This window comes from Dipodomys spectabilis, unplaced genomic scaffold, assembly GCF_019054845.1.
Source record: "Dipodomys spectabilis isolate Male_0828 unplaced genomic scaffold, ASM1905484v1 ptg000015l, whole genome shotgun sequence".
Taxonomy (NCBI): domain Eukaryota; kingdom Metazoa; phylum Chordata; class Mammalia; order Rodentia; family Heteromyidae; genus Dipodomys; species Dipodomys spectabilis.
In genome coordinates, this window is record NW_024870692.1 from 1,685,460 (window position 1) to 1,698,383 (window position 12,924).

The 12,924-nt window shown below is 38.6% G+C and overlaps 1 protein-coding gene across 1 annotated transcript in view; it reads right to left on the reverse strand.

Annotated features, from left to right (window-relative positions):
• Nucleotides 1-360: 360 nt before the first annotated feature.
• Tox (thymocyte selection associated high mobility group box) overlaps nt 361-12,924 on the reverse strand; it is a 307,599-nt gene continuing 295,035 nt past the window's right edge. Inside the window, exons 7-9 of the mRNA XM_042666989.1 lie at nt 10,993-11,379; nt 1,818-1,969; nt 361-1,500 (exon numbers count right to left, since the gene is read on the reverse strand). Coding sequence (XP_042522923.1) covers nt 1,464-1,500; nt 1,818-1,969; nt 10,993-11,379 — 576 coding nt within the window. The 3' untranslated portion in view covers nt 361-1,463. The remainder of the gene's footprint in view (nt 1,501-1,817; nt 1,970-10,992; nt 11,380-12,924) is intronic.

The following is a 12,924-nucleotide window of genomic DNA, read 5'->3' on the forward strand; positions in this document are numbered from 1 at the left end:
TGAGATGCATTCTAGGCAGTGGGCTTCTCTCCCCCCCCCCCCCCCTCTTTCTTTTTGCCCTTGTTAAATCTTTAATGTTTTTGAAATTTTGTGTGAAGCATGTGACTTGAAGAATTTTGGATACACAATTTTAAATTTTCTTTTTTTGCAGGGGAGGGGGGGAGGGGGAGGTTCAGACCTGACTAAAACCAGCTGAGAACCAAAAAAGCAACTTGTTTTAGATAGAGGATGAGTTTGTTAAATCTTTGGGGAACAAATCTCTGTTGTATTATAAGAAAGAAAATTCTTCAATAGAGTAGTTTTCCATTTGCATCAACTGAAGCAATGCAGAAATAAGGATTTGTTACTTGGATTTGCTGCTAAATGAAAAGCAGGTTTGGCTTTATTTGTGTCACTGTAAAACTAAACAATAAAGTATTCACCTCAAGCGTGAATTATTATTTTTTTGCCAGCAAAAGTTAAAACATCAAAGAAACCTCTTTGAAATACTAACAAATTTACTTACAAACACCTATATTTATTATTTCATAAATAGGCGCAACAAGTTTCATAAAAAAAGATTAAATACAGACACAGTATGAAGAAACAATAATACAGAGCCATAAGTAGAGGTTATAATTTAGCTGTTTCCAATCTGTTTCTGCATCTAATAAGATACCAAGTAAGCATTTGGCAGTTTTATACATAAAAGGACTTAAATGACATTTACTAATCATTACACAAAAAGTGATACAAAAAAAGCAATTTTTTTTTCCTGCAGTACAAAATAAATGTGTTCTCACTTCCCTTAACATTAGTTTTCCTTGTGTTTGATTAATGGGACCAGGCCAATTTAGTTTTAAAGTAAAATTACTTGAGAATATTTTTTTCAAACAGTTTGAAAATATAGAACTATTAATCAGTTGTTTTAAAAATGAAGTAAAAATATGAATGTTTGCCAATTTAACTCCTCTTGTGAAACCAATAAACTGGGATGAGCCAGTTTCAAATTACAATTTAGCTACAAAAACATTCACATTTTTATACTCTAGGAGAGTGTAACAGAGATTCTATTTACAAACTTGCTATGACTGCTACATCAAGCCATTTAAAAAGTCTTTAGTAGTTTCATATAAACACCCATTATGAAAACCAATGGAAAACCCAGGACTGTTACCCGAGACAGCTACCATTGCTAAGGCCGTTACTAGAGCATAGCACTTCACAGCAAAAAACCAACATAAAATTTGAATGGTCCATATTTCCTTCAGGGAAGAAGAAGAACAATGTCCATAAAGGGTTACAAAAATAATAAAGAAGCATAACTATTTCTTCCAGAGTGGGTGACCCACAAGCTCAGATGGTCCTAAGTGCTTAGCAACTTGTAATTTCTAATAAAATGGAGAACCGCCTTGACTGTACAAAGCAATCTGGTGAAAAGACTTCCCTGAATTCCTCAGTGGAAAGGAGAGGTGTTTTGATTTTCAGGTAAGGTACAGTGCTTTGTCCCTCTGCATACCCCTGTAGTGAGAGAAAACAGATGATTGCTTGTTACAAGACAGCCTGGGCTACAGGTAGAGTTGTTCTAACTTGAGGGATGAAATTAATCACTGGGAAAGGGACCAGATCGTTAACCTACATCTTCATAGAGTGGTTAGCTAAAGGCTTTATTTTTGGAAATTCTAGGTAATGGCTCAAAAATGTCTTAAGTTGTAGCATCGACCTTCTTGAATATCATACATTGGAAAGTAGGAATAAAAGTAGGAATAAAGAGGGATGGACTAATGTGCATGCTATGAGCATTATCTACCACTAGGTGGCGATGGCAGGCCGCTTACCCACTACTGCAGTAGTCGTTGTTCCAGTCCACGGGCTGGGGGGCAGGATTTCTGCACCCAGAACGCACATACTCCATTGCTTGGGTGACAACTTGTGCAGCTGTAGATGTAGGATTGATAATTGTCTGATAGTCAGGTTGAAGAGTAAATCCCTGAAAGGAATATCCAGGTCCACAGGTGAGAATCAGAATGATTTTTTAAAGAAAAACATCCAAATATTTGTGCATTCTCTGTACAGGCCTTCCTGCTTCTGCTTATGAGGTGTCATAGCTATGATAAGGGCCCAGGAAATTCAGAACAATGGTAGAAAAGGGAGGTCTACATCACATTCTGCACACCCTTTCTTCCTTTAACTGTGTGTCAAAGTAACCTTTAATTGTACTCTTAAGCAGACTGAATTGAGAAACATTTAAAATGTAGAGAAGCTTAGGCAATCAAAACAAAGGAAGCAAAGAGTTTATATCCTTCAAAGTTTGTTTTCTATCAAACCTAAGGATACATTAACAGTTAATCCCCAGAATATGTAACAGAATCTTTTCTGAAGGATTCAGGCAGCAGGTGGCTGAGTGTTTTATTAGACTACACCTATTCACATATTGTTTTCCAAACCCTTTTTCTTCATTCAATCTCAAAGGGACCATCTGCTTCTTCTTCTTTTTTTTTAATTTGTGTTTCTCTCTCAGCTAAAAAATCCAACCAAAGCTTTTTAACGGTGGTTGGATTAATACAGAGAAAGAAATGCAAAACAACTTGCTGTTAGAAAACGAAGAGGGAAAAGTGTAAGACAGAGTAAATATTTTTTAATTGAAAAATCTATTAGCTAGCGGACAACATTGTGACTTCAGGAAGATTGTTTTAATTCACTAGTATGGGTAAGTGTTGACTTTTAATCCTAGCAAAGCTATTAAAAACCCAAGGACAGAATCTCTCCAGTGTATAGCTATATCTGGTAAACAAAAAGCATTTTACACAAAGATATATTTTTAGCTTATCTGATAAATTCAAGAGCAACCTAGGCAAGCTTTGCTGGAAGTGACCACAAAAAGCAATTTAATTAATCTCATACTTGTCTCTGTATAGCATATTCCAGCCATGGCTTCTTTTAGCCACCGAAATCAAGAGATTGAAAAATATACCTTCTCTATTTATTGCAGATAGCTTTTGAAGGTTAGAATATTGTTGTTATTAAACCCAGCAGAGTGATCAGAGAATTGATTTTTAACTAAGGATATCCTTAAACTTTTATTCATGTTTGGGTGTTGCTTGTGTAACAACTCTAAAAAGTGTCACCTACTACTCAACATCTTCAGTTCTCAATACTGCTTCCAATTCAAACCAATGTCTCATCCCAAATTGTGAAGAAAGATGAACTCAGAATGGCTAGTATTGGGTCACTGAAAAGTGGAGAATTCAGCCAGACTGGTTGTTTGACCTCACACAGACTGAAAGGATAAATTTCCTAAACAAACTATTGGTTTGTCTGTGTAGATGCCACCTACAATGTGAATTGTAAATGTTTTCCCAAACTGAAAGCTGATGGTAAGGGTCCTCACTGGCTGCTTGGATGTCCTCTGTGTTTTAGGCAGTATTCTTTTTCCTTTAGATCTTCCTACATCTCTTTTTCTTTTCTTTTCTTTTCTTTTTTCCTTCCTTCCTTCCTTCCTTTCTCTCTCTCTCTCTCTCTCTCTCTCTCTCTCTCTCTCTCTCTCTCCCTTTCTTTCTTTCTTATTTTGGTTGGTCATGAGGGCTGAACTCAGGGCTTGGGAGCGGTCCCTCAGCTCTTCAGCTCAAGGCTAGCACTCTACCGCTTGAGCCACTTCGGCTTTTTTCTGCTTATGTGGTGCTGAGGAATCAAACCCAGAGCCTCATGGCAAGCACTCGACCCCGGAGCCACCTTCTCAGCCCATCTTCCTACATTTCTAACATGGAAGGGGTTTTGTAGGCTTCAGTGAAGTACCCTTATATTTTCTTTTCTACAGCCCAACTTTCTCCTCTTCCTTCCCCAGTGTCTACTGTGGTATCTACTGGGTGATGAGCAGGAGAAAGCTCTGGGGAGAACTAGGGTTGACTTGCTTTGTGAACATCATCACCAAGGCTGCATGAGGATCACACCCTGTTTATTGAGGTGCTGGGCTTTCCCACAGTAATAGTTCAATAAATCATCTTCTCAGTAAATAACTTTTACTAAAGATGATGTGATGCTATGGTTAGAAGCTTATGGGATGAATGAATGTGTAAATGCCAGGTCCGTCTTCTCTTTTTAAGTAAAGTTCTAAATATTGGATTTTTACACAACGGACAAAATATAACCTAAAAGCAAATAAGTATCAAAACAAAAGGTAGTCTAAAGTATCTTGAGTTAGCTAAAAAGCATGGAATCTCACAAAGAAAGCAAAACAGACACCCCCCTTCCCCAAGATCCTCAGAGTGTCTTTTCATTCACTGACAATATTTCCTTACATTGGGAAGACACTATTAGGAAAGTATTTTGAAAAATTCTACCTTAAGATTAAGTGACTTAAAAAAAAATCTATGTTTGTTTTTTTTTACAAAGATCAAAGATGAAAGATTCAGCTAACTTTTATGACTAAACTTAAGCGCATCACAAATACCCAAAAAATCAAGAATCAAGAAAAATATAGGCAAAGGTTGAAGTAACATTATTTAACATTATTTTTCCTTCCAAGCTAGAAAATGGTCCATAGTCCTGCACACTTTGTAAAGAAATGTTGAGGTCAACCTTAGAGCGATGTACATTTTTATTACTGATATAAATAGGAAACAACATTTGAAAAAAATGTTTGCTTAGCCATCTAATTAAACAAGACTGAATATTTTGCATTTTAATGCTCAGGAGAAAAATCACCAACTGTTTTGTAGCATGCCTGGAATTTTAAATTTCATTTTCTGGTGCCAGATTGAAATAAAAATAGGAAACATGATAAAGATTAATTTGATGTCAAAGGGGACATTTGCTCTTTAATTAGATTTTTGTAGCCCTTACAGTGTGTTGTATCACCATAGCAAGACCAAAAAAAAAAAAAAAGCTGCATCACAACCAAACTGTGGTTGTGGTCCTTGCATCCACACTTTGCAGAGAACTAATTTCATTTCCTGCCTGTCTGGAGAGGTATTTTCAGCATGCATCAATGTTTTTGTCTTCATGACTGATTTATTCATCAATCTCAATGTGATTTTTTTTAAACCTTTAAATTACACCCAAATCTTAAAGCAGCTGTTTATTACACAAGGAAATTGAAAATCTGTCTGTGATATCATACAAAGATTTTTTTCTTAAGGTTATAAAAGAAGTTGACAGATATTAATGATTTTTTTTTTCTATTGACCTCATTCAAAAGTACAGTGAGGCAGAAGGAAAAGGAAGAAAATTGGACCCTCACACACCCAGAAAAGACTCAATTCCATGGGTTCAGTGTATAAAGTATTATTGTAACTAGGTGCTGGTGGCTCATGCTTATAATCCTAGTTATTTGGAAGGCTGAGATCTGAGGATCATGGTTCAAAGCCAACCCAAGCAGGAAAGTCTGTGAGTCTTTGATCTCCAATTAACCACCAAAAAACTGCAAGTGGGGTTGAGACAAGGGGTAGAGTGCTAGCATTGAACAAAAATGCCGAGGGACAACACCCAGACCCTGGGTTCAAGCACTGGCACTACCCCCAAAAAATCTTTGTCTCTCTGTCTCTGTCTCTGTCTCTCTCTCTCAATATTATTGTAGAAGAAAAGAAAGAACTATTACTCTTGGTGGGCTATATAATCATTTTTAGGAAACACTGATTTTCAAAAGGATAATGAAATAGCTAAAGTAATATTGAAATAGAAGATATTGCTTTAAAAATACAGCAGCTGTTAACTCTTCTCTGTGTAAGGCTGGAAGATAGGCATGTTTTCCCCCACTAGGAGACAAACATGGCAGGATGAATGTGCTTTGGATAATGGATAAGATAGGTCAAACTTTATTCACAACATAGATAGGCCAACAGGCTAAGATCTCACTAATGATATCAACAGTAGCCATGAGAGACTGTAGTCAATCGTCATCTATGATGAGCAGCTGCCTGGGGCTGCCAGTCTCCTGAACCTGTAGGCTCTTGCTCAGATTACCTGCCCATAATCCCTACCTTGTCCCAACTACTCTCTTGACTCGCCTGTTCCCTGGTTCTACCAGCTTGGAGCATTATTTCGTGACAGTGGCTCTCTCCGGAAATGCCCCACACCCTTCCCACCTTCTATCATCTAAAGACTATTGCTCTTCTCATCTGTCAGGTTTCTGGGCCAGCCCTTGAGCCAATAGCCTTCCTCTTCCAGTTCATCCTGGCTAAAGCTTTCTCTTCTCTGGGCCTCCTGCAGTCTGTCTTCTTGTTTTCCTCCTGACCCCAAGGGATCTCCATTACTTTCTATCTTCTTCCTGACTTTCCACCCTCCCCCAAGGAGCGGTAGGGTCCTTAATTCTTTGTGTTCTTTCCTGTGACTGAATTTCCAGAGCCTAGGCAGTGCCTGCCACAGAGCAGAGGTCAGTAAAATATCTCTAATCATGTGAATTAAAAAGAAACAATCTTCCAAGGAACTAGATAATTTGAAGGGATGTGCAGAGCAGTGAGAGATGGAGAACGATGAAAGGAGTGACAGTGACCAAGATGCATTGTTTTCATAAACTGACATGTTGAAAGGAAATCCCTTTGTACAAACTACTTTAAGGATAGTAAATACATGAATAAAAATTTTCCAAGAAAGTGAGACTCTACAAGCTAACCTGTAGTTTCTTCCAACAGTCTTAACATTTACATGCACTATTTTCAGTTGTTCATTGTCCCCCAAATTATTTTTCCTTAATACCTATTTGATCAAGGCACTGTTAAAGTGTACTTGGTCAATGAGGTATTTGTAGCTCTTGCTATTGCTTGTCTTGCTGTCTATTATTAATGTAACTTGAAATCTGGTTCAACTCACCCTTTTTAATTTTTTTGAGAGACACTAACAAAACTGAACTAAAGACTGACAAATACTTTGTCCAATGTAATTTTTTTCCTTCCCATTCAGCTCAGATCCTGTATGGGAAGACACATCTCTTGGATTTATACATGTGGTCTTATAGCACTCTGAAATATCTGAATGCTATTCAGAATCACAGTTAGCTTAACAGACATTTTAGCAGAACTAGAAAAGGAGACTTTTTTTTTTCTAACTCAGTGCCTTGTGTTGCTGGATAGATGGCTCTACTATTTGGGCTACTCACACAGACCTTTCTGCTTTAGCTATTGCAAGCCCTTTTATTTATGCTTCTCAAAGAGCTGGGATAACAAGTGTTTCCCGGCTTTTCTATTGGTTGAGATGGGGGTCTTGCCAGTTCTTTCTTTCTTTCTTTCTTTCTTTCTTTCTTTCTTTCTTTCTTTCTTTCTTTCTTTCTTTCTTTCTTTCTTTCTTTCTTTCTTTCTCTCTCTCTCTTTCCTTCCTTCCTTCCTTTTCTTTCTCTCCTTTCATCCTCCCTTACCTCCCTCGTTCTCTCTCTCTCTCTCTCTCTCTCTCTCTCTGTCTTACCTGGACTGGCCTCAAATCTGTATTACCTGAAATAAGGTAGATTCAGAAGAGAACTCAAATAGTATAATTTCTTAGAAAGTTAAGTTAACAAGAAAAACACGAGGAAAGTGGATACTTGAACAGAGTGGGTAGGGTCAAAAGGAGAGAGTAGATCAATGAAGAGGAGAAGTAGTCAAGATATAGTCAAGAACTCAATGAATATCCTACAAAACTAAGAAAAGCAAGAGAAAGGGTAGATAGGGGTGAAAGGGGTAAAGTCGATTAAGATACATTGTATTCATAAACTACTTTGTTGAATGACAACTACTTTGTATGACTACTTAAAGATGATGATAATAATAATAATAAATACAGGAAAAAATAAAAATAAAACAACCATTTGACACTTCCCCCCAAAACAAAAACACAGGAACAAAAACAAAAAAAAACCCCAAAAACGTATCTTCCTAATCTCTGTCACCCAAGTAGCCAGTATTACAGGTGTAAGACACTTAGCCTCACGTTAAAGGAGATATTTCTTTTTTTTTCTTTTCTTTCTTTTTTTTTTTTGTCAGTCTTAAGGCTTGAAATAAGGGCCTGGGCTCTGTCCTTGAGCCTTTTTCTGTTCAAGGCTAGCCCTCTGCCATTTGAGCCACAGCACTACTTCTGGCTTTTATTTTTGGTTTATGTGGTACTGAGGAATTGAACCCAGGGCTTCGTGCATGCTAGACAAACACTCAACCACTAAGCCACATTCCCAGCCCAGAGAGATATTTCTGAGTGGATAAATTAGAAAAAGGTCGTCTCTCTGGACAGAGCTCTAGATCTCAGCTTGAGAATTTATTGTGACTCTGGCATTCTTTCCTGTACACTGACAGAGCCCTAAAGCACACCCCATGAGCCCTAACATGGACTCCAAGCTCATCCTTAGCAAAGATACCCAATCCAGTGGAAGGTGATCCTTGTTATTATTTCTTCAACCAAATATAATTAATTCATTACAGTATAAGCATATCCAAGAGTCTCTTCTTGTGAATGACATGTGATGGGAAGGAATCTGACCCCATGAACATCACTTGATCATAAACACCATGTAGACAAGGCAGCAGGGTGCCATACAAATGGTTTGTTGCATGGAGTTAAGGTACTTGTCATGGTTGTATCAATGTTTTTGGTGTGGGGATCAAGGAAGACTTTGGTAAGGAGATGAATTCCTTTGCTCCTCATAAAAATGTTGATTTTAGAATTAACTAGGATTTAAAGACTCTCTAAATTCTTCAGGGAAACAGGTTTTCTAATACAAAGCAGTTAATCTAGAGGAATGATTGAGGGCGACAGGCAGCATGTTGAGCATTCATGAATCCTGGCTCTGGCTTCTGGACAGATCTGGTTTAAATCACAGCTCCAACCTTGTGAGCACATTATTTAACTCTGCCAAGCCTCAGCTTCCTTATCTTTAAAATGAAGTCTGTGCTAATGCCTGCATTGGAAGTTTTCTCAGCGTTAAAGAAGAGATCAAGTGTTTCGTTACTGGATTTGTTATTGCTGGATCTCCGAAATCTTCTCTATAATAAAAATGAATTTCAGATCACACACACACACACACACACACACACACAGATTGATATAGTACCTCAGGGTCTAAGCACTGTCCTTTTGTTTTTTTTCTATCAAGGCTGTCATTCTGCCACTTGAACTACAGCTCCACTTTAAGCTGTTCAGTGGTTAAAGCTGTTCAGTGGAGATAAAAGTCTCATGGAGTTTCCTGCCTAGGCTGGCTTTGAACTAGCTGAGGAGCCTCAGATCTCAGCCTTCTGACTTGCTAGAATTGCAGCCTGAGCCACTGGTATCTGGCTTCAGACCACTCACCTTCACGTCCCACTCCTTCTTCTACTTTCCTAGTCCAACTATAGATTCAAACTATACAGAAGGCTGACCATCAGTTATAAAGGAAAGTGATGTTTACTTTACCTGTAATTCTGAGTCAGAAGAGTATTTGGACTATAAAAATCATAGTTGAATTTGTTATAATTTGTAGTTTTTACCTTTACTTTCTCAGATAAGCTTTTATGATTTTTGAATACTTTATGTTCAGTTGAGTTTGCATAGTTTATTCCTAATTTTCAAATTTAGAAATAACACCAACAAGAAACATAGGTCCCATGGTTTCCCTTATTTTCAATATCTAGTATATGTCTGAGTCAAGCAGAAAAGATCAGATAAGGTGATGTTAGGGAAATGAACCCTAAGATATGTATTCAAATGTTTATTTTCTTTCATGCGATTGTTTCTAACACATTTATAAGATTATTTCTTTGTTGCTTTGTATGTCCCTCCCCCACAGTATAACCCCTGCTTTCACTGTATTTGATGTCAGTATAATTTGTGGAGGGGAAGGAGAAAAACAAATTGTTTAAATAGGGATACAGGTGGACCCATTGCAACAATGAGATGTACAATCGTTATGTTGAAAAATGAACTTTACAACTTTGGTGTGGTGGCGGGGAGGGGTTTGCTGGGAAGATTGGGTGGGGGGGGGCGGGGCGAGGATGGGAAGGGATGGGAAGGAGAAACAAAGGAGGAGGCTACAATGCTTGATAAGAAATGTACTCATTATCTTGCCCATGTAATTGTAATAACACCAACATCCAGAAGGAAAAATTCATTAAAAAATTAAGTGTCCATAAATTGTTCCAATAATCAAGGAGTAGGTAGAGAGACTTTTTCTAATATAGAGGCAAGATCTATCTATCTATCTATCTATCTATCTATCCATCTATCTATCTATCTATCTATCTGTCTGTCTGTCTGTCTGTCTGTCTGTCTGTCTGTCTGTCTGTCTGTCTGCCTGCCTGCCTGCCTGCCTGCCTGTCTGTCTGTCATCTGTTAATGTAGCTATCTATTAATCTAGCTATCAACAATCAATCAGTCTATCCATGTATTACTTATCATTTATCCAACTGTCCATCCATCCATCCATCCATCCATCCATCCATCCATCCATCCATCCATCCATCCATATATTCTGGGTATTGAAACCAAGGCTTGATACATGCTAGGCAGGTGTTCAATCCCTCGGCACCCTCCAGACCCTCAAGTGTCCATTTTTAAATAAAACTGATTAAAATATTTAGTTCCCAGGATTTTCAAGATTCTACCAAATTTGTTATTGGGCTTGAATTGCATTTTGCAGCATTTATTGAGCTCAACTGGCATATCAGTCATGACACTGTCATTTTCAAACCACATTAAAAAAAGAGAATTCTCTGTTCTAAGGAGATCTCTGGCCGCATGTGGCATCTTAAAATAACAACAGTGCTCTACTAAAGAAACAGAAAATAAAAGGGCAATTATGAAGACTGAAACAAAGTATCTATTGTGGAAAAGAAACCAGTGATTTTGATGAGAAGCAACTATCAACTACTGGGATGGCTTCACGCTGACAAACCACTTGAAAATGGCATTTTTCAGAAGTGAACAGATACCTACTGAATATTCTCTCCCTTGTTCTTTCTCTTCATTTAAGCAGAAGAACATAAAACATGTATCTCTCATTTTTGGCTGGATTAACACCTCTCCCCCTCCCCCCCCCCCCCACACACACTTCAGAGACAGGTGTGAACTGCGGTCTGCACTCACTTGCTGCATGGTGGGGGAGTGTAAGGCAGACTGGACCTGCATGGGGAGCTGGTTCCCGATGGGCTGCTGCATGGCGAGTGGCTGGTGCTGCTGCATGCTGAGGTGCTGGTGGAGAGGAGGGCTGATCTGGAGGGGAGGTGGGGGGGACACAGCCATGTTGGCTATAGAGACAGTCACTGGCATTTGGTTGTTCGGCTTGGGAGCGATGTTCCTGGGGAGGCTGGGATGCATGGCGGTGAGGTGAGCATTCATTCCTGGCTGTTGGTGATAGTGGGAACTCAGGTACAGAGCTGAATGCGCCTGGCTGGGCCCATGGAACACTGAGGGCTTGGAATTGATCAGCTGAGGAGACTGAGATGCCTTTACATCCACAGGTTCACTGTAGCTCTGTTGTAGAAACAAAAGGAAACTGCGTTAGGGGGCAGAGGCTGAGCCATGGAGCCTTAATGCTATGGATGAGCTTTGTGAGCATGAGCTCTCATGACAATCAACTCTCATGGCTATTATTTTTATTATTTCCTATTACTAGGGCTTGAACTCAGAGTCTGGTCTCTCACTCAGTTTCTTCAGTCACATCTGGTGCTCTACTACTTGAGTCACACTGCTAGTCCAGATTTTTGTGGATTAACTGCATATAAGAGTCTCCTGTACCATGTACCAGTGGCACATACCTATAGTCCTAGCTACTCAGGAGGTTGAGATCTGAGGATTGTGGTTCAAAGCCAGCTCAGACAGGAAAGTCCAGGAGATTCTTATCTCCAATTAACCACCAGAAAACCAAAAATGGTGCGATGGGTCAAAGTGGTAGAGCACTAACCTTGAACACAAGAACTTAGGGATAGCACCCAAACCCTGAGCTCAAACTTCATGACCAGCAACACCACCACCACCACAAAAGTCTATTCTATTTGTTTGTCCAGGTTAGCACTGAATGTGAGCCTCACATCTCATCCTCTGGAGTAGCTAGAATTATAGATGGGTTATCATCTATAGCTATTCCTGACATTCTTATCCAAGGATTCCTCCATTATTTTTTTGTGTGTGCTGGTCCTGAAGCTTAAATTCAGCACTGTCACTGAGCTTGTGCTCAAAGCTAGGGCTCTACCACTTGAGCCACTTTCAGTTTTTTAGTGGTTAATTGGATATAAGAGTTGCATGAACTTTCCTTTCTGGTCTGACTTTGAACCATGATCCTCAGATCTCAATCTCCCGAGTAGCGAGGATTATAGGTGTGAGCCACTAGCACCCAGCTTCCCTCATTATTTTTAACTTTAACTTACATAACACTGAGTTTAATTGTATCGCTTTTCTAAAAATCTAAAGCAATCAGAAATGACATTTTATTCTTTTGCCTCCATGCTAAGTTCTAACTTGCTGGTTCTTCTTATCAAACAAAGATAAGAAGATGAATGTGGGGAAGATGCCATAATCACCCTAATGGGAAACACTGTGTAGTTCACTTTCAGTTATTCATCTCTGTGGATCTTGTATTGATTATACATTTAAAATTTTCCCCCTTTCATTTTCTCAAAGAAGCTTGGCCTAGATATTTGCACAAAGAAACAAAGCTGGTTGATGGAAATGACTTTGAAAGAGCTCTAAAATACCTTCCTAAAGTCATATAAAATCACATTAATATGTCTTCAAAGTAACTGGAGAACTCATCTTGATTTTTTTTTAAAGAAGTTGGTGATGAATTGGCCCCTTAATGAAGAAGATTAAAAATAACCTCTCTTAGAAATTTTAGACTCTATCATAAATTAATTGTGTCCTAATTTTTTCCACACCTTCATATGGTCATTTCCTAATAATCTTGTAATTGACTTAAAAACCAGTGAGAGATGAAAAGAATCAAGAATTAACTCTGTGGCATTTCCTCTCCGGCAGGAACCTAACTCTTACTTTCGCTAAGAGGAAGAGAATGACAGAGCC